The sequence below is a fragment of the Paroedura picta genome, chromosome 16 (genome assembly GCF_049243985.1).
Source record: "Paroedura picta isolate Pp20150507F chromosome 16, Ppicta_v3.0, whole genome shotgun sequence".
Lineage (NCBI taxonomy): Eukaryota > Metazoa > Chordata > Lepidosauria > Squamata > Gekkonidae > Paroedura > Paroedura picta.
Window position 1 is genome coordinate 6,130,769 of NC_135384.1, and position 21,868 is coordinate 6,152,636.

Sequence of the window (21,868 nt, forward strand, 5' to 3'; positions counted from 1 at the left end):
AAATGATTCTCAAATGAAAGCGAATTTCACAAAAACAAATACATATACCCCACACACACACACACACACACACGCCGCAACACAGAGACATGGACACCACGGCTTTTACAAATGGTGCGTTTTATTTATTGCTCCAAAATAAAAGCAAATGAGGAAAAAAAATACCCAAGGGCTGAAAATTTAGGGGTATGAGAGGTTGCAAAGAGGAGGGTTCCCCAGCAACTTCCATCTCTCTTGGGAATATCCTTCATGGGCTCTTTCTCCAACATGGATGAGATGCAGCAGGGAGACGGAGTGGTCCATGGTTTGGGGGAGGGGTAGTAATCCTTTCTGCCTTTTTTCAAGCCTTGGGGAAAGGGTGGATCAGACTGTCATTAACTTATAATCAAGAGGTGGGAAAGAGACCTTTATGTGTGGGCACATTGTATTCCTGTAGGAGGTGGGTGGGCATAATTCTAAACAGAGACCACCTGGACGCCTTCTTAGGACCTTTTGATTAATTTTATTCCAAGTAATCCCATCAGCTTTCTCTTGTATGCCCGGGGAGGGTGTACTAAAGGGATGAAATGGAAAGGCTTTCCCCCCCCCCATTTTAGATTTCTTAAAGATTCTTTTGGCACTTGAACAACCAAAACAGACTGAAAGGGGAGAACCTTGAAAATGGCCCCCACCCCACCAAAACTGGGGGATGCCGAGGAGCGACCTTTTAACTCTGCAGCTCAAAGGGAAATCCCTGCTTTCATCTTTGCAAATGCATCTCTGTATTTAATCCATAAAATACTTAAGTGCATGTTATTTTCCTGCTAACAGGTTATGGCAGAGAGATCCTCTTGAAAAGAAAATTAGCCTGCAAAGTAATGCAATTTCCCATACAAAACAGCATTATCTCCTGTGGGGATTTTTTATTAAACAGTTAAAAGGGATACTATGAGACACTGAGGAGCACAAGGCCACCCATTTTCATTTTGTAATACTAAATAGAGGGGGGAAATACACAAGGGTGTTCTTTTCCCCTTAAAGAGTTGCAAACTGATAACAGTCAATGGCACAATTGTTCTTAAAAGCATGTATGATTTTTTTTTACGTGACTTTCAATGACATGATTTTTAAGAGGCAGAAAAGTAATTGCATAAGGCCTGCAGTTTAGCCATTCAACCTGCACGCCTAAACATCCTGGCTAATAACATGGCCACCTATGTTTCATTCTTGCAGGAAATGCATGTTCGGGGTTAAGTTTCATTCTGCATTTTAATTTTAAAAGTATGTTGGTGGTGGGGGGATAATTTTTAGCTTGCGCAGATGCTCAGGAATCCAAAAGCTGGGAAAGCTCACAGCAGCTGCTCAAGAGCAGGTCAATGGGGCCTGAGATTGGGATTGGGGCCTAATTTCTAGGCTGCAATAGGGATAATTTTTTATAAACCTTGCCAACCGGTCCTCAGCACTCTTTAAAAGGGTCTTTCAAACTGCTTAGTTGTGTTTTCTTATTTAAAGATATTTTGGGACTGGAGACAGAAAATCGAAACGTTGATTTGACACTGATAAAATATAACAAACTCGGCAGGTGATTACTTGCTACTCAAGGTAAATGGCCTCTCCTCTCCTCCCTCCTCCCCCAACCCCAGCCCAATAGCCAAACTGGTCCCGTTTAAAGGGATTAACTCTTGGGCGTTAATTCTCTTTTCTGCGAGCCCCACAAGGCCTTCTTGAGCTTTTCTTGCTTTTCAGAAGGGATGGATCAGAAAGGCAGAGGAAAACGGAGATGAGCATAATCGGAAAGCCCTTGGTAAGCAGTGCTGCGATTTAGAGGGGAATGCACATTTACGGGGGGAATAAGTCCTACTGAATGCAGTGAGTTTGGGCTGCACAGATGCTATCACCATGTCTTGTTTTTAAAGAATTTCACAAGAACCCTGGGTTATGGTGCATCATAGCCAGGGCAGACTCCTGTTACAGTTCTTCATATCTCTATAAAACTCTCAGATTTAGGTATGTTGCCTTCTTCTGCCAGAGGAAATGTAGCAATACAGATCTGTTTTGTGAAACAGTTCTGTCCAGATTGGGGCAAGGTCAGAGGGCACTCACTAGGGTCACCAACCGCCTGAAAGGGGGGAGAAATAGAGGCTTAATGGAAACGTTACTTACAAGTCAATGATATTTACTTCCACACTGTGAAAAGCATTAAGCCTCTATGGAAAGGACAGGACATGTTTTCCCCTCCAGGACTGTTGGCAACCCTAGCTGTTATGTGTGTTTGAACCCGTTTTACTCTCTTTTTAGTTAAACAGGATTGTTGTTTTAAGATCAGAGATTGTAGCTTACTATTTGGCAATTTCACATTCCTCGCTCAAAGAAAAGTTCTACTGAAATCAAGGGGGCTCGTTTCCTTATGGAGTGTCTCAGATTGGGGTTACAAACCTGGCTTTCCCATCATGACATCTGCCTGTCTGTAGGGTCCCCCCCCCCTTTGTAAGGACTCATCTGCTTTAGGGGCCTTATTTTTGCTTTTTTTCTAACAGTAGGATCGCTCCTACAAGCCATATATGCTGGTTTTTTAGTTATTGTTCAACCTTCTCTATAAAGATATATATTATTTATACATTTTAAACGGCAGCACCTAGAAGTGATATCCGCCTCCCTAGAAAAGGAATGGGGGTGGGGGGAGAAGGGACGGCAAGGCTAAGAAGAAGAGGGCGGGGCAATACAACCCCTCCCCCCTTTACTTTCTTCCTCGGCCACGAAGGAAAGACAAAAACGGAAGGAAGGGAGGAGGAAGTGGGTTAATAAATAAGATAAATAAACAGATAAAGCAGAAAAAAGTGTGTGTCTGTGTGTGTCTGTGTGTGTGAACGCGTTTGGCACACTGAAAGAGTATTTACAGGGGCGGCATCCCAAACAGGGAGAGCAGGCAGTGAGGCGGCGACGTGGAAAGGAAGGGAGAAAGCTGAATGTACGGGGCAGAGAGGAGCGGTCCGGAGACCTCCTTTCTCCCCTCCTTTTCCCGAGGCCCTCCCCCCTCCAAAACCACCTTCCACTCTTCCCTCCTAAACTGGAATTGTTCTCAGCCGCTGTTCCTCAGACGTCGCTTGGGATGGGGAAAGAATGCAGATCCTTTGACGGCTTCTAGATGGAGACTTCATATTCTCTGGTGTCCTGCAGGCGGAGGGTAGGGGGGAGAAGGAAGAGGAGAAGAAGAGCGACTCGTGACGTCCACTGACACATTCCCTCACTCAGGCGTCCTCCCATCTCCATCCTCCATCCAGAGCACTCACTGGGTTGGAGCCAGCCGTTCTTTTAAAAATGCAGAATAATGACCATGACATTTTGCGAGCCCACCTGGCATCTGCTACTCACCCCAGCCTCGTAGAGTGGGTTGTTAAAATCAGACTCCACAGTGATGGGGCTATAGCTGTGGGAGCTGGAGAAGGAGAATCCGAAGAGAGATTTGCCCTGGAACCTGTGGGTGGGATAAAGGGGAACACCGGTTTGGTTTTTTAAAAGTTGTTTGTCAGCATCCAGGAGGGCTAGAAAATCCACCTGTCCTCTTCACCAGCCTTTAAGACCACCGAGATAATATGTCAACTGTCTTTCACATCTCCTACTGACAGAGTTTTTTAACTGGCGATGACCGGAATTGAACCTGGGACCTTCTGTATGCTAAGCGAATATTCTACCACTGAGCCTCACACACCGGTATAAAAACAACAACAGAGTAAGGTTTCAGCTACTTGCCATTTCCCCACTCTTTCACTTCCAAGTTTTATTTATTTACTTATATTTCTATGCTCTGCTTTTTCAGAGTCCTGCTTAAGGCCCATTGGTCAGCAGGGCCGCCTGTCAAAGCTCCAAGCTCCTCCCTCACTGATAAAACACTCACTTGGTGTAGTAGACGTAGATGCCACCAATCAGGAGGATGGCCAGAATGATGGGCAGGAAGATCGCCAGGGCGATGTTGCCACCTTCCATTTGGTGGGAAGGGTCTGTCGTCTGAGTGACTGCCAATGAAAACGGATCGGGACAGGGACATCCTGTATGAGTGACATCTCAGCCAGACCTGGAAGCGGAGCCCCGCCCACTCCCCCAGGCTCCCCATCCCACTTCCACCCGCCATCCTTACCTTCTAATTTCCGGTCGTTCAGAAACTCCTCATAAGCCACTAGTGGTGAGGAAAGAGACCAAGGGGTAGTTTAGAGAATGGTCATAGAATCATAGAATCATAGAGTTGGAAGGGGCCTCCTGGGCCATCTAGCCCAACCCCCTACACGATGCAGGACACTCACAACCCCTACACTCATCCACTGTCACCTGCCACCCTCTTGAGCCTTCACAGAATCAACCTCTCCGTCAGATGGCTACCTAGCCTCTGTTTAAAAATTTCCAACGAGGCAAGGAGGCAAGCACAGCAGCGGGGGGGGGGGAGGACGGTCTGTGGGTCACAAATGGGAAGGGGGGAGGGTTGGAGACCCTACCTTTGCAGAGTGGCGGCTGGCTGGTCCACTGGGACGGATGTCCCGGTATGCAGGTGATGGTGACTTCGCCAATGAGCTCAAAGCCCTCATAGCAGAAGAAGCGCAGGGATTCGCCTGCCTGGTAGTGATGCTTGTACAGGGTTTGGTACCCGTTGTCTGGGACGCCAGGGTTCAGGCAGGGCTCGTATTTCACTGCAAAGAAGACAAGGTGCCTTCAGCTCTGGCTCTGAATGCCAACTGGCCACCTATCCCTGACACGAAAGTCTCCTAAGTTAGGGTGGCCATCTCTTGCTCTGGTCCTATTCTGTTCAAGGTCGGGTTCAGAGAAGGAAGCTGTGCTCTGCTTTATCGGAACCTGCAGCCTCCCCTGCCAATGGGAGGGTTATATTTTTTCAGGTGAGCAACTGGGAACTTTTAGGTGTGCTCTCTCTCAGCCTTCCTTCCCAAGAGGTCCCCCTGGCTTCATGCAAATTGGGAAGGGGAAATTAAGCAAGCAGGCCACACTGCCTACTCGGGAGGCAGAGGAAGGAAATGGAAACAGAAGGAATGTGATGCAGCTCATGTTTCAAAACAATTGTGTGTGTGTGTGTGTGTGTGTGTGTGTGTGTGTTGGGGGGGGAGCAAGGTACTGCTGGCATGTTACCTGTCTTGCCACAAAGGTTTTCACAACTCTGTGGGTTCCCACAAAGTCCACGTGGCCCTCCCTCTTCCTCCTCCTCTTCCTCCTCCCCTTCTACTCACAGACACACTTGGGCACTCGATCGCTCCACTTGGGGGTCCCCGTGTCCCGGTTGTAGCAGGTCAGTGTGCTGCTCCCTTCGACTATGTAGCCCTCGTGGCAGAAATACTGGACGTGGGAGCCGATGGAGAAGCGCCGGTCTGAGGCGCTACGCTTGCCGTTGCTGATCTCTCCGGGGTCTGCGCAGTTCACGACTGAGGAAGGGGCAAAAGCAGAGAGGGGGTCAGAGGAGGCCAAGAAAATCCCCATTGCCCCGCTGCTCTCCCTCTAGCACAGGCCTGGTCAAATTGAGGCACTCCAGAGGCCCATGGACTACAGTCCCCAGGAGCCCTTGCCAGCATACTTGCTCGGCCATGACAGCGTTGGAGGTGGGGAAGACTCACTCTTCTGGCAAGTCGGAGGGCTGTTGCTCCAAGACAGGTCCCACTGGCAGGTGAGGATGTCGGACCCCACGATGTCATAGCCCGGCTCGCACTGGTAAGTCACGACTGTGCCTCGGATAATGGCAGCGTGAGAGGCGGTGCGCCAGCCGAACTCCACCTCTGGCAGGTCAGGGCAGGTGTCATTCCGTGGGACCTCTGCCACAGCGGGGGAAAGAGGGAGGAGTGAGAGGCCGTCTTTCCCTTCCCACAAATCTTCTATCCATTTGGCCTCCTTTTGCTCTGCAAGGGACACGGTGGGCTATCTGGAGAAGAGCTGGTTTGTTGGTAGCCCCTTTTTCACTACCTGAAGGAGTCTTAAAGCAGATTGTCCTTCTGCTTCCTGCAACAGACACTCTATGAAATAGGTGAGGCCAAGAGAATTGGGACAGGCCCAAGGTCACCCTGCTGGCTGCATGTGGACGAGGAGTGGGGAATCCAACCTGATTCTCCAGATTAGAGGCCGCTGCTCTTAACCACTACACCGGGGTGGCCAAACAGCCACTCTCCAGATGTCCATGGACTACAATTCCCATGAGCCCCTGCCAGCCCTGCTGGCAGGGGCTCATGGGAATTGTAGTCAATGGACATCTGGAGAGCTACAGTTGGCTATGTCAAGATCCCCTTCCCCCAGCTTCCTCCCACCACTCCCATCTCGTACCCTTGTACCGCACCAGGAACCCCTGGCTGAGCCCGAAGAGGGGGTCCCCGGGATCAGACTGAAACTGGAGGGTGACGGCCGGTCCTGAAGAGTACAGGCTGAAGTGGGGGTGGGGCCCCAAGTACTGGCCCAGGATCCGAGCGGTTAAGTCCTCGCCATCGAAGATCGTCAGCACGTCTGACTTGCGGATGTTGAGGCTGGAGGGAGAACCGGGGGGACGGGCAGGACACGCAAACGGACATGAGGATTAAAAGGGAAACGTGGAAGGAGGCCTCAGATACTCACTGACATTCCTCTCATCCCAAAAAAGTGAGTGGCTGTGACAGATGATGAATTGATGGGTCAATGGACAGAGGATGGGAGAGAAGATGTTTTCATGCACTGGTCAAGGGGTCCTTTAATGGGTCTGTTTGATGCAGGAAAAGAAGGGATATTTTAAAGAACCGTTTCAGCTTGGTGCGTAGAAAGAGAGGGCTTATAAGCTCGTTCTGGAAATCTCCAGAGCTGCCACCGCCCTGGGAAGCAGCAGAACTAGATTCAAACGTTTCTCCTCTGTTTTAGGAAGCAAATTCTCACTACGTTTTAAGCACCTCGATGCAGCAACCTTAACCCTTACCATGCTCAACAGATGAGATGAATGCCTTCGACAATCAATCTAATGATGGGTGGAGGTTTCGGAAGACCATGAAGACATGATGGGATGTCGATGCCTGAGTCTTAAGGATTCTCCCCAACTAAAGGGGCGGTGGTGGTACCTACATCTCGATGTCTAGCAGCACCCGCTTCTCCTCTTGCACCCGGATGCCCCAAACACAGTCTTGGCCTTTCCCATAGGACTGGGGCCAGTCGGGCGAAAGGACGACCCCTGTGGGCTCGGAGAGCTCCCCGCCACACAGCGCTGGAGGAAAAGATGGAAGAGAGGCTGAGATGGAAGGAATATCCACTCTTACACAAGACAGTTTCAAATCAGTAATGGCTCCCCTCTTCCATTCCTAAGGAGAAACTGTACTCTAAGTATGGATGCCCACTAGGGTTAACAAACTAGACCCGGTGAATTACCCTTGTTTTGGTATGTTTCATCAGTGTGTAATGTAACAATCAGTGGATGAAATGAGATACAATGGCAAATGCATTACAACCTTCTCTCAGTCTCCAGGAATGTGCAGTGGCCTAGAGCATTTGCCATTGTATATCACTTTGTCCACTGAGTGTAACATTATTCATCGCTGAAGTATACTGAAACAAGCGTGATTGACTGGGACTTTTTTGTTATTCTATTGGAAATTGGCACATTCCTGTTAGGAGGTTCCCTCATTAAACTGTTTGTTTGTTTGCTTGTTTGTTTAATTGTATTTATATACCGTCCTCCCTTGCAGCTCAGGGTGGCTTACAAAGTATGTAAGCAAGCAGTAACTAGTTCCAACAACACTTCCATACAACAATTCCAACATCAAAAGTGACAACGTTGTCAATTATGGTCCCATAAATTGGTCGGTTTGAGGAAGACTAGGAAACAGAGAGCTGCCCCCTAGAGCCTCCCAGAAATTAATCCCATTGCAATCCAACGTTAGCAGGGTGAGAGTCGGAACGAAGGATCGGTTACCTTTGCAGGTGGGCTCACTTTCGTTCCAACGAGGGTCCCTTGAGTCCACGCACTCAATGGCAGACGGCCCCTGTTCAAGCATGTATCCAGCGCTGCAGGCAAACTCGACCACGGTCCCCACTCGATACAGTGGGTCCGATGTGCTGAAATTTCCATGCGCCAAGAAGGGCTCATAGCATCGGTCTTCGTCGAAAGCTGCCGGGAGGGGGAGCCAGGGGGTCAGGAAAGAGCTTTATCCAGGTGCCTTAGCATAGCCTGGCCCCTCCCCCTGCAATATCCCACTTGACCTGTAGGTGGCGGGCAGCCAAACACCTACTGCAGCCTGAGAATTGACCAGATAGGTCAGATTGGCACTTGAAATTCAGCTGCAGCATCAGCAGCACCAGCCACAGTTCCTGAGTCCTTGTTGCCTCCATAATCCACTGCCATGAAAGCAGAAGCCCAATGTAGCAGAATTCCCCCATCCAGGACTGATGACCTAACACCACCTTAGCACCCTGCAGAAAATGCAAAGGTCTCCTCCGGCCTTGGCTGCCTTTCCAATTTCTCCTCAGCACCTCCCTTTCTTCAGCTGCGTATCTCTGCGTATCTCTGCCGCAGAAGCCAATGAACATACAATGAAAGGGACTTTCCAGGATCCCAGTCAGAGCGACATGAAGTCACTCACTACCGGATCCTTTTGACGGGAGGTGCCTGGGATTGAACCCGGGACCTTCTGCTCTACCACTGGGCTACAGCCCATTCCTCCTAAATCAAGGCTGCAGTGGGGTTTCTGCTTCTCAGGCCTCCTTCAGCCCATTTCCTTCCTGATCCACCTCGATAGCTCTCCTGTTTCCCTTTTCAGTCCACCTACAGCAGGGATGGCCAAACGGTGGCTCTCCACAAGACCATGGAGTACAATTCCCATGAGCTCTTGCCGGCTACATGCATGGGCTGGCAGGGGCTCATGGGAATTGTAGTCCATGGACCTCTGGAGAGCCACCGTTTGGCCACCCCTGCCGTAGGGTTTTCAAGCCAAGGGATTTTCAGAAGTGGTTTGCCAAGGCCTGGCTCAGCATACAACCCTGGATTTCCTTGGAGGTCTCCTGCTTAGTTTCTGAGATCTGTCAACATCAGACTAGCCTGGGCCATCCAGGTCAGGGAGAAAGCAAAAGTACCGTTAACAAACATTAAAAAACCCTTAAAATTCCAGGATACTTGTTGTAATGAGATTGCACCCTTCGGCAAAATCCTACAATAAGGTGGTTAACAGAGTTAGCATATTCACTCTCTTTATAAGATGAAACAGGCCCACTAAATCCCATATGTCACAGATCAAATTGTTTGGATTCCCACCCAAACCGTAGTTATTTCATCGGTGTTAAACACGCACCCACAAACGTCATGTTATTCCATTTGCAAGCCGGAACAAACAGCCCAATTGTAAAACAGAAACGACTCTCATCAGAGCAGGCTGTCTAGAGGAGGAGAGGGTCAGTGGCCGGCCGGCCTCCCGCCTGCCTGAGGGTGCGGCCCAGGGTAGCAACCTTCTCACCTTCGTAGCGCAAGCTGAGGATGAGGGGCGTGGCTGGGCCTTCACTGGTCAGCTCCACCATGAGGTACTGGGCGTCACTCAGCAACCCCCGTTCGGGGACGTCGTCCATGTCCGAGTCGTAGGTGATAGGGGAGAATTCGCTGCTCCCGCTGCGGATCATCAATCTGAGGAGGAGGCAAAAAGTCATGGATGAGGGAGGCTGTTCCCTCCACCACACTCGTCACACCCTGCCCCTCTACCCCACAACAGCATTAATCTCACGTTCTGAGGGTTGCCCCCTCACCCTTTGGCCTCCCTCTCCTTTCCATGCAAGCTTCCGCCAGTCCATGCAACTTCCGCCAACCCATGTAGCTTCTGCCAATCTTCCCATCAATCACCATCTTTTCTTCCTGGTTTTTGACTTGTTCAGCCCCTGAACCCATCTCCACTCATTCCTTTCCTCATCCTTCCCCGCCACAGCTCTCCCTTCCCTCTTGCTCCCTTCTCCATCGACAATTGTGATGACTGCTGCTCTGTTCCACTCTTGCTTCCCTCTGTGCCTCCCCACCTTCCTTTCTGCTTTGGCCTTCCCTGCCCCTTGACACCGGGGGCTCTCTCACTTGTCATTGTCCTCATCCAAGGCCACCCGTTCAAAGTGCAGGTGAAGTCGCTGTCCCTCAGGGGCCTCCACCAACCAACGGCAGGTCAGGTTCCGACCGTGAGGCCCACCCAGTGCCTCAGGAGCCACGATGCGCCCACGAGTAGCATTGTGAATTGTCCCTCCACAGGAAGCTGGGGGGCGGAGAGAGGAGGAGGAGGAGACAGGAAGGGCAAACGTGATTCGCATGGATTATTCTGTGGTGTTTTTAAATTTTGCAGCTGCGTTCCAGCGTTTGGTCTAATAATCCTGACAATCCTGTGAGGTAACCCGTTAAGAATCCCAAACTAGAGAATGGAGAATGTAGGCTGACCCCATGCCCAATGCCTGAGCCCCAGTCTCCCGGGATCACAGTCTTCTGGGATCAGATTCTGCTGAAGAAGAGAAGGTGGGAATCTCACACAGGGTTACCTTTCTTGTACTCAAAAGGTGGGGCGCATGGTTCTCATTTCTCCCTTCAGCCTCACAAGAACTCTGGGGCAGGTTCGGTTGAGACTAGCCCAACATCATCCAGTGATACCTCAGGTCCTTGTCTGATATTCTAGTGATAATCACCATAATCATCTTTATTTTTGTATCCCAGCCTCCCTAACAGCTCAGGGCGCTGACAACATGGGTTAAAACATATGGATTATTCAAAAAACAGTATATATTATTAAAACCTCTATACCAGGCTCTCTGGACAGGAGTTTCGTGAAACCCCGGGGTTTCTTAATGGCTCTAGAAGGGTTTCTCCAATTGGATGGGAGTCAATTAATTCTTTATATTCATTCATTCATTCATTCATTCATTCATTCATTCATTCATCTGTCCTGAAAGATGGGACATCAAAAGCCCTGAGATCAAAAACAGCTGCTGCCCATCTTGTGCAACGTTTTAATCTGTCCCCCACATGGCTCAAGTCCTGCCATGCCTGTCCTGCACCCCTGTTACAGCAAAACCAACAGCCTGTGACCCCCTCACTCACCCACACATGTGGGGCTGGTGCCACTCCAGCGAGGGCGGCTGACATTGAGGCAGATGAGCGTCTCCTCTCCGCGCAAGTGGAAGCCCGACTCGCACTTAAAAGTGGCGGAGCCTCCGGGATGGAGGTCGGTCACCATGACGTCACCATTCTCTGGCCGGCTGGGGAAGCCGCAGCTCAGCAGAAAAGCTAGAGTTGGTAAGAGAAGGAAAGAGACTTTTTTAACCTCAGCCAGATCCCCCCCTGCAACTCCCCCCCCCAAGAACCTGCCTCAATTTACTTATTGATATTTCTTGACAAAAGAAAGCATACTGCTGTGTCTAGTCTGCCCTTAATGACCCCCTCCTAAACAGAGTCGCCAAACCAGTCTTGAGAAATTCTTAGAGATTTCAAGGGTGAAGACTAGGGACGGCAGATTTGGGGAGGGGCCTCAGCAGAGTATAATGCTGTAGAGTCCACCCTCCACAGCAGCCATTTTTCTCCAGGGGAACTGATCTCTGTCATCTGGAGAGAACAGTGGCCATTCCAGGATATCTCCTCAGCCCCACACCTATGGGTCAGCATTTCAAAATCTCAGTCCGCCACTGGAAGAACAACATTCCCCAACCTATTATTTTCTCCTCGGGGTGGTAAGATAGCTGTGTGGGGAAACTGCTCCATCCTTCATTTCAAGGGGAAAGGGCAAAGCCTTACCCTGATAGTGGAATTTGAAGACTCCGGGGGTCGTGGTATGGTAGCTCTGGAAGTGAATCAAGACTTGGTTGGTCGGACTGCGAATCACTTGTCCCTCGACCATCAGGGACTCGTTGGCCAAGACCACGGGCTTCTCTAGTCCTAGGCCCTCCACGGTGAGAGAGTCCTCCTTGGACAGATTCAGGCTCTGCACCTGGGAGTAAAAGATGTTTGAGCGGCAAGCGGGGAAAGAACCAGGTGGACACACACGGACCTTTTCTTTCTATTCCTCTTAAGCAACAACAAGTTGTTTTTAAGTGGACATAACCAGCCCCGATCTTCTATCAGCCACCCAAATCCAATAACCAAACCTTAATACTGCTTAATTTTCTGAGAACCCAAAGTTAAATGTAAGCAATGATGGGCCTGTGGAAGGGATGATGAAAGAAAATATCAGGGTCCCAACACCTATCCATGGGACACAGTTTGAGTCCCATGACACCTTCAACAACATTTTATTCAAAGTGTAAGCATTCATGTGCATGCTCTAGGCCCACTGCGTCAGGACAAAATGTTTGTACTTCCACGCCTATCACAATGCTGGGAGCTAGTAGCAAATCTCAGTGGCCAAGAAATTTTACACATCTTATAATCATGTTGCTTTGTCAACTTTCAGAAATGTGTTTGCACTTGACTTCCTCCTCCCCTACTGTGGGTCGGTCAGCAGGTCACTGTGGGACAGTTCTATGGACCTCTGGACCCTTAGCAACATTATCTCAGGCACAGCTTGGTGACTTTTATGCCTCCTCTAGCAAGTGTTTTCTTTCCCCTTCCAAAACCAACGATCAGGCCATCAAGTTTCCCCAGCTGCTAGAGGCTCAGTTCTGTCCCGAGATCTTACCTGTACTTCTATCCCATACCCCATGTAAACCGAGATAGTGTAGGTACAATCCAGGCCTCCATAGAAAGTGGCACCAGCGTAATCCGGAGACTCAATGTAGCCCTCCACATCGGTGATATTGTTGTTGCAAAGTACTGGGGGAAACACAGGTCGTTAACATTGAGATCACTTAGCCCTCATATCTACGGGAACAACTCTCCACTATGTTCCCGCCCGACCCCAAGGGCATTAAGGTCTAGTGACCAGAATCTGGCCCTAAAGAAATCAAACTTGCCTCAACCAGGGCCAGGGCCTTTTTAGCTCTGGCCCCGGCCTGACGGAATGCTCTGCCAAATGAGTTGTTCCACAAGGCCTGCAAGACAGAGCTGTTCCGCCAGGCCTGTGGTTGAAACGGACCAGGTCCCTCCGATTGCTGGCCTCCCTAACTAAGAATCCACCCAATCAGAACATCTATGGAATGTTTTATAGGCTCCCTTTTCCGCTCCTGGAACAGGATGGAGTATGCAGCGAATGGCTATTTTTGTATTTTATAATTTGAATGTTTTAATGATTTTATGAATAATTATGTGTTTTTATGGTTTTAATCTAAACAACAATAAATAAGGTTGCCACATCTGGATTGGAAATACCTGGAGATTTGGGGGGTGGACCCTGAGGAGGGTGGGGGTGGAGAGGGGAGGGGAGAGACTTCAGTGGGGTAAAATACCACAGTGTCCACCTTCCAAAATGGACACTTTCCTCCAGGGGAGCTGGTCTCTGTTGCCGGGAGATCAGATGTAATCTCAAGAGATCTCCAGGCACCACCTGGAGGTTGGCAAGCCGACCCACAGAAAGGGCCCACCGTCTGCCTCCTCTGGAGTCTTCCCAGCCCACCCCACTGTTCCTGCTTACCAGGCGTGTGCACCGTAGTGATGGTTGTTGTAGTGATGAGGGTGGTCGTGGTCTCCTCGTCGCCCTCTGGGATGAAGGCTGTGGTGGTGGCAGAGATATGGTGGCTGGCAGAACCGGCCTCATCCGGCGGTGGCGGGAGGCGCGGGGGAGCAGCAGCCGTGGAGGCCGGTGGGGTGGTGAGCAGGAAACCGGTGGGAGGCGCCGCGGTGGTCAGAGGGGAGGGGCCGGTGGCTGCGGCTTCCGAGGTCTCGGGGACCACCCCGCCATCCAGGTGCTGGATGGGAGGATGGAAGGGGGGCAAAGTGGAGGGGCTGCCTCCTGGGACAATATGGCGGTGGGGAGAGAAGTCGAGAAAGGAGGAGAGGGATTAGGCTGGCAGAAAGGGAAGCGCTTCTGTGGCTGCAGCCCCACCGCAACCCTCACTGCTTTTTGCTGGAGTGCTTCTCTGTCAGAAAAGCCATCCATAAATACTGAAAATGCTTATCCCTGATAATTCAAACATTAGTAATACTGTTTCTGGTCAACCATCGCAACTTCCGTCCAATAGTCCTCCAGCCAGGGACTGAGAGCCGTTCTTGCAGCTGCTCCCTTATTTTAGCCTCAGCTGTTCCCACAGAAAGCATGCACACAAACATGCACCCCACACTACACGCCACCAGATTCACGTTCCCCATAGGTTCCCTCTTTCTCTCACCGGGAATGGGCTCCTCCATCAGCTCATCCCCCAGGAATTCCTTCCTCAGCAGTGCCCCCTGCAGCAACTCAGAGAGGCCTTCAGAATTCGGGGGCGAGGATCCCCTCACCTCGGCAGGGACCCCCAGGTCTTCCTCCTTGGGTCCAGCCATGGCCTCTGAAGACAGGGCCTCCAGCTGAGGGGAGGGGGTGGCGGGGACCACATCGTCATTTTCCCAGAGGGGCAGGCCTGCAGGGGCGGAAAGGGGGTTAATGGATGCCTCTCAACCCCATCCCACTCAGAGAAGCTGCAAATGTAATAAAGAAAGGCACAATAAACCATTTACAAACCAGTCTGCCTGAGTCAGATCTTACATCATTCTCATTATATCCCTTATACCTGAGTTGCTTGTAGATCAGGGTACCAAGGTATGTAGGATTACCAGATCTACACCCAAGACTCACTGGGTTGGTGCTGGTGATGTCACATTGAATATTAGTACTTTACTGATATGTCCCCCCCAAAGAACGCTACGCTTTGTTGATTCCAACAGGCTGGTGGTCCCCGGCCTGACAGAGGTTCATCTCGACCAGGGCCAGGGCCTTTTTGGTCCTGGCTCCCACCTGGTGAAATGAGCTCCCAGAAGAGATATGGGCCCTTCTGGAGCTCATTGAGTTCCATAGGGCCTGCAAACCAGAGCTTTCCTGCCTGGTATTCAGTTGAGGCAGGGTCACCAGGAACATCGAAGAACCCCCCCCCGCCCCAGCATACTTTGGAGAAAGACTGGCTTCTCTCAGACACTCACTGGACACTGGAAGTGCTCATCTGGACAAGGGCCTGCTTTAGAAAGTTAAGAGGCCTCAAAAATTTTTATCTGGCCTTCTGGTCCATAGAATCGATCAAGGTCCTTGGTGTCCTACATAGCTAACATGTTATATCACTGCTTGTCAAGAAGCCAGATGTATATTTAACATATCTGTTCCTGTATTTCATGTCTGCTGCTTTATTTATTTATGCCTGATCATTGATAAAGGCAGCGATGCCGAAATACGTCTGGTCAGGGGTAGCATTAGGATGAATGCACACTTGAGGTTTTAATGAGGCTATATTTTAAACCCTGGGTTTTTAATTTTAATAAATATTAATATTCAATTTTACATTTTACCCTACAGAGGCTTGAGCACATTTTCCTTATTTTGACCCTGTTTTGGGTCAAACCAAACGTTTGACCCTTTTTGGGAGAAGACCATTAGCCCAGCAAGATTCTACATCAGAGCAAGGATTCGAACCTGGGTCTCCCAAATCCTACTCCAATGCTCTAAGCACTGAATCATGCTGGGCTTCATGTTCAAGAGGTAGCCTATTTACCACACACAGAGACAAAAAAAACAAGGATGTGGAAATGAACGGAAGGGTACACATAAAATACAGCTGAGAATGAGATCCAATTTCTTCACGTATACAGTGGCTACCTTAAGGAGGCAAGAATAAAAACCTTGAAAGAAGCTAGATGATGGTTCTGAGATTTCAGCGTGCTGCCCTGAAGCCCTTGGAATGACTCCCGAAACAACAGAGCCAGACCTCGAAACCTAGCAACTTTATTTTAGGCAGGGCGCTGCACGTGTACCTACCTAGGCCTCCAAGCCACAACCACTTCCTACACTGCGGGAAAAGAGATTATTCTTCTACAAATAAAATGGGAAAACCACTCAGGCACTGTTAGGCCTACTGACTGAGCTAGGCCTCCTAGTTAGAGGACTGGCAGATACGGCCTCCGTTCAGATTATGTTTTGGACATCGAGGATGGAGAAGCCAGTGGATTGGATGTCACCAAACAGACATGGCAGGTGAAACAAGGAAGAAGCGCCATTGCTGTTAATCCCTGGTCATATAAAACCAGCCACTTCCTGCCTAGGCCTCACTGTACAGTATTCCTTCTCTGAAGTTTGGCCTCTGCAGGGATGTGAAAGGTGTGCATAACACGTCCTTCTTCTCAACCCCTCCAGATCCCAGCCATCTGATTGCACAGACCGACATTTTATTTATGTCTTTATTTATATTCGGTTTATAACCCACACCCTCTCCTCAACAGGGCGGTTCACAGCATACACAAACATAGCACTGAATCTGAAGCATGAATAGATTTTTAAAAACCCCATAAATACATGTAAATTTCACAGCAACCTCATGGAACAGAATTCTAGCCATCACATTTGTGTTCAGAGTCACAGCTGACAGTACGGAAAGGCAGATTTCCCCCCATTCATTCAACATAAGCTACTGTGATCCTATTATTTATTTGCTGGATACTGAATGAGCTTGAAGTGTTTTCCCTTTCCCAACGCAAGCTAGAGCACTACCGCTCCACTCACTAAACCATTCGAGGAAGGGAAAATCCACCCATTTTGCTGTAAAGCCACCCAGGCAATAGGAAGATTCAGGGGAGCTGTTGAAGAGTGTTAATTAAATAACAATTCATTGGGAAAGAGGTGAGCTTAACAGGAAATAGGTGGCTTAAGTATTTAACGCTCATTTGCCTTAAATCAATCCTGTCGGCAAACCGGGTGGCCACACTGTGCAGAAGAGGCAACTGATTTGCGGTGTAGGATCTTGTGGGTAAAAAGGGCGAGCTTAAAAACGCCTCAGGGGAGGTCATCATCCGCGGGAAGTGAATTTTGTGAACGCCAGCCCCCCTCCTCCCTTGTTTTACTGCAGAAGGCTGCGTCATATAGCTCCATATTTTACACGTTAAGCTTAGCCTCGGTGCTGGGGAGGGCCAAACGTTTGCGGGGGAGGGGGTGGTGTTGGGGGAAATGCCTGCGGCTAAGACGCAGGGCGCTGATGGGAGGGTGTTGGCAGCTGCTAAGAGGCATCTCTGGGGCCGGACAGGAGGGGAGTCTGCGGCTGAGGGGCTGAAGGGTCTCGAAGGATGAGCCCGGCACATCACTCTCGCCGCCTCGATGTGACAAGTTCGGCAGTGACAGCCGTGGCCGCCACAGGCGACCGCCAGCGTGTGAGATCCTGGCAGCTGCCGGCGAGCCATTAATTGCTCTGAACTCGCTCCATTAAGGAGGCCAGCTGCCTCGCAGGCCTTGTGGGCCCAGCCGTTCGCCACCTCCGCCACTCCATGGAAAACTGCACGTTGCCACCCCACGGAACCTGAGATCTCGCCGGACCCATCTCTGAAGGGGCCCATCTGACCGCTCACCCGTTCGACCCGCCAGCTGACCCAAGCAAAATACAGCTGTCTCCGGGGTGGGGCAGACCCCACTCATGAAACAGCAAAAGAGACCCTTCTGTGGGAAATATCTCACGGCACGCATTCTGCACGTCCTTGGGACCTGTCCGCAAGTGCATGCAAGTGCGCGTGTGTTGTACGTTGCTTACTTCCCCCCTAAATTGATTGTGTGTGGGGCGCTCCCTTTCAAAATGGGATAATAGAATACACTGCACTTGAAACCCCTGGAAAATCAGGAAAAATCCCTCCCTTAGTCCCTGCAGCAATGCCTCTCCATCAGCGAGCTCTCCCCAGCTTCATTTTTTTCTAGGCCCAGCCTTTTACACAATCCTCCACCATTCTGCCCCTGAGCATCTCTGCCACTCCAGGCCTTCCTTCTCTCTCCCAGGATACCTTCTCGGGGCCTGATGGGCCTTGACCTTGCAGCCTCCTCTCCTGCCCATCTCCCCAGCTGGGCACCTCCAATACGTCCACGTCCAGGCTTTTGCAATGTTAAATATCTCTCCCATCCCACCATCCCACCCCAGCCAAGTACATTTCAATAGCATCTTCTTCCCTCTCTGTTCCCTTCTTGCCATTCAAAGCAGCTCTCTCCTTCCTTTTGTAACCTTGCATTCTACCCCCACCCCCCAAGAAAATACAACGATGCACAATTATCATGAGCCCATCTCTTACAATTGGGCACCCCTCGTACCCTCCTAAACCACCTTGTTTTATTAAGGGCCGACAATGAACTTGGGCTGAAATTCTGTGGCTGCCCAGAATTCTGCTTCCTTTTAGGAATCTGTGACTCCTCAATCTGTTCAACACACACATTTCTGCCAGCTCCTTTCCTGCGTGGCACCCATTAAGATCCCTTTGCACCCCAGTTCTGTGACCTCCATGTTGCCAAATTCGTCATCACCTCCCCCCACAGCCCATGGGTGGTACCCATATCACTACCCCCCTCCCCAACCTTAGGGTCAACCCCTAATTTCTTATTCTGCAATACATTCTGCGACAGTATGACAACCTCTACTTTCTCCGCACTTCCCCTTTCCAAATCTGTTTCCCTTCACAGTGTCAAAGGGGGATCCACGAAGAAGCAGCAGCATTCAAGACCACCTTCTCTACACCTCCCCTGTCATCGTTTAAACCTGGTCCCCCCATTTCCCTCCCAGCAGCACCCCAGATTGGCGCAGACTGCTCCTCCACTCTCTCCTCCCTGCTACGCATTCTCAAAAAGGGGCACCCCCCCCAGCTCTGGGCACCCAATTTTTCCATCCCATCTTGAAGTCATCCCTGACAAGACCTCCAATCCAGGCACCCATCTTCTCCCCCCCCCCATGGCTGTATCAATCTAGACGGGTCCCCATGCAGTGCCGACCAATACTTCCCTTTATATTCAATACAGAAAAAAGAATGAAGGTATAGATCTGCAGATACAGATTGTCCAAATGGCACATTCAGAAATCTCACTCCAGCGCCTGCAACACCAGATCCACCCCAACCCCACCTGCCATTTACTCTGCCTGGGGGTGGGAGAGGTATTTGCCATCCATCCCCCCCCCCTCCCCCAAGCAGCACTGAAAACACTGTCTATTCTGCAAGCTAAATGCAACCAGCCCGTTCCGTTCCGGGACCCACCCCAGCCCCCTTTCCCCCCACCCCGCTTACCTTGGAGCAGAGGCAGGGAACAAAGCAGCAGAAGGGCGAGCATTTCCGACGCGGCTTTTCCCCCCAACAGCTCGTTTTGGATTTCTTCTCCGAGACCTGCAGAATACCTCGCCTGGCTGTTTCCTTCTACTGCCAGGCAAGGGAGCCGTGGAGTCAGGCGTCTGCTTTGCAAATGAAAACGCAGTAGATTCCTTTGCAAACGGCTCTGCCCCGTATTTTTTTTTTTTTGTCCCCCCCACCCCCTCCTTTGGAAAGAAACGGTATCTTAGAGGGTATATTTCAGAAAGAGGCAATCACCCATTTCTAGAGGACAAAGCCTGGCTGTCTATGAATTCTTGCTCTTTTGCAAAACCCGCACCACTTAAATCTCTCTTCGATGGAAAAGGCTATAGATGCTTGATATAAAATTCCTTTTTTGGTTTGGTTCGAAGAGGCGGCAGCAAGGCACCGCTTCCGTGGAGGTCCCAGGCCCCCTTTTGCGATCGCTCTCCCCCTCTCTTATGGCTGGGCAAAAGGATCCAATCACCTAAACTCACTTGGACAGAGGAAATGCGAGAGGCAGACGGTGAAGAGATAGAGGGTTTTTTTGCATATCAAGAAGGAAAAAAAAGGCACCGGCTCTGGGGTATCTCGGCAGGAGGACGAAATGAGTTCCCCCGGAACTAGCCGGCAGGACCTGTAGGCGAGCACCCTGCCCTTCTATTTGCCCACTTCCCAAAAAAGTCGCCTATGGGTTCCTGTCGCCCCCAATTTCTCCCACCACCCCCCTCCCCCCAGCCTTGCCAAAGCAATAGGTCAGCTCTGTGGCAAAGGAGAAAGCAGGAATCATTCCAAGAAGGCTTTGAATTGTCCTTTGGATAAAATAAAACGGGGAGGAAACCCTGGTCTCCCCACCCACCCCTCTTTCTAGCCTTGGCAACGCCAGGCAACTGACAGCAGCATGTGCCTGGGCAGAACCTACGCAGCTGGTGGCTACAGATTGCTCTGGGTTACAGGGCTGGCCTTCTTGCATAATGGCAGTCTATGGATTCCTCACCCCCCACTGGAGTGGGTGCCGGCAGCTCGGTCTGGTTTGCAGTCAAGGAAAAAAGAATTCCCTGCCCTTAACAAAAAATGAAGAGGATGGGAAATGTATGCCTGGCATGTCCTTAGGTGAAAAGACAAGCTGTCCATTCGCTTGGAGGTGTTTAGCACTCTCTGTTTCCCCCCCCCCCCAACCTGATCTGGGAGACTGTCCATGGGGAGGAAAACCTGTGAATGTATTTATTTGCAAATCCCACTTCCGGAGGACTAGAATTTTGGGAGGGAACTGTGAAAAGGAACCTGGATTGCGCTTGGTGAATGCTTAGGCTGTGTTTGGAGCTTGTTGAAGGTCTGGGTTCGAAACACAGCCTGGCCCTAGCTTCATCCCTTTGTTGAAAAGCAGTGCTGCAGTGGGGCCTGTGCCAAAGACTGAAGGAATTCTCACCTTGCAAGTTCAAGGCAAGCGTCCAAGAGGAAGCAAGGGGGTTTGAGCCAGCCCACCACTCACAGCTGAAGCGCAGGCCTCAAACCTTGCAGGAGTCATCGGGGCCCTCAAATCTCTATAGGCCAAACCATGTCTGTGTACCATGCAGTGCTCCTGGTTTTCTTTTACTTGTTTTAAAGTATTGTAGGAAAAAGAGCCTGGGTTCATTGTCTGTCTTCCTTTCCACCATTCCCTCAACACCTGCACCCATATGTCCCTTTTCACTGCAGTGAGACCTCTCTCCCATTTTTAACATCAAGGTAAAACTCAAACCAATCAACCAACCACCCGCCCACCTAGCCTCCAGCAAGGATCTGCCCTCTTTGCTCTGGGGATGCTCAGAATGCACTGAAATAAATGTCAGTTCTTGACATGAATTGATTGGGGAGGGGAGGGTATGTGTGCAGAGGGCTGTGGGCAAGGGGGTTTGGGGATGGCGTGGCAGAGGAAGGGAAGGATTATTGTGGACCCAGCAGAAAGGCTCCAGCAACCTTCCTCCACAACGGTTGCTATGGGAGGGTGGTTGCTAAGGGAGGTGCTGTGGTTGCCAGGCGGTTGCTAAGGAAGGTACCAGAAGCTGTCAGGGAAGCCGCTAAGGGCAATTCACAGGGAGGCTTCTATTTTCAGGGGTGGGTTGATGGGGAGTTATGGGGCTGGATGACGTGTGAGAGATCCTGGGAAGGGTACACAAAGGGCCCGGTTTTCTTTCAGGCCCCATTCCGGGGCACTTGGGAGTTTCCTTATAAGCTTATTGGCAGCTCCCTCAGGTGAAGGGGGCCAAAGCTTCCCCCAAATACCGCTTGTCCACCATGACAAACATTGCTCCTGCATCATACAGCCATGGGAATGTGGGGTAGGTTCTGAAGGCAAGGACTGATGTTCCAAGGTGTGGTTCACCCCAGTGGTTCTGTCCCTACAGGCCAGCCGGCCATGCTATATACAAAAGCTTTTGGGGACCGCTGAAAACATTTCTATACAAACTTCTAAAGGTGATGTTCTGTTCAGAACTGGTCCATGGTCTGGCATAACTTCTGCTTCAATAAACAGTTGCTGTTTCATCATTCTTCTTAGCCTGTTGGTAGCGTTCTTCTCCACTTCTGCTCACCTGGAGGTTGGCAACCCTGGAACAGAACTTTTCCTCTTTCCTCCCCCCCCCCCTCTTGTCTTTAGCATCTGGGTTGATGTTCTGCAGAACTTAAGGCCAGAATGTTGTGCTGAGTTATATTTTAATGCATATTAATAAAAGGCATTATATTGCTTTTATTTTTGGACTTTGCTATGAAAATGATTGTCGATTCTGTTGGTGG

General features: G+C 50.3%; 1 protein-coding gene across 1 annotated transcript; it reads right to left on the bottom strand.

The window, feature by feature from the left end:
• Positions 1–103: 103 nt before the first annotated feature.
• Positions 104–19,812, bottom strand: SEZ6L2 (seizure related 6 homolog like 2). The gene is made up of 18 exons (XM_077314536.1): positions 19,055–19,812; positions 14,182–14,409; positions 13,488–13,805; positions 12,597–12,730; positions 11,717–11,909; positions 11,027–11,212; positions 10,022–10,193; positions 9,423–9,586; positions 7,889–8,083; positions 7,045–7,183; positions 6,286–6,482; positions 5,589–5,783; positions 5,208–5,399; positions 4,467–4,658; positions 4,115–4,153; positions 3,875–3,992; positions 3,352–3,454; positions 104–3,150 (listed from the first exon to the last, which is right to left on the bottom strand). Exons 1-18 carry the CDS (start codon positions 19,095–19,097, stop codon positions 3,121–3,123), a joined length of 2,838 nt encoding a protein of 945 aa, XP_077170651.1. The 5' UTR covers positions 19,098–19,812; the 3' UTR covers positions 104–3,120.
• Between the last annotated feature and the right edge of the window lie 2,056 nt (positions 19,813–21,868).

What these genes read in the sequence shown, in the direction of transcription:
- SEZ6L2 (XM_077314536.1), bottom strand. Translation starts at nt 19,097, where the DNA reads ATGCTCGCCCTTCTGCTGCTTTGTTCCCTGCCTCTGCTCCAAG. An exon ending in CCCTCCGACTTGCCAGAAGA is followed by an intron (nt 5,400 to 5,588) that starts GTGAGTCTTCCC and finishes CCCCTTCCTCAG; the next exon opens with TCGTGAACTGCGCAGACCCC. An exon ending in ACCCACTCTACGAGGCTGGG is followed by an intron (nt 3,151 to 3,351) that starts GTGAGTAGCAGA and finishes CTCCGCCTGCAG; the next exon opens with GACACCAGAGAATATGAAGT.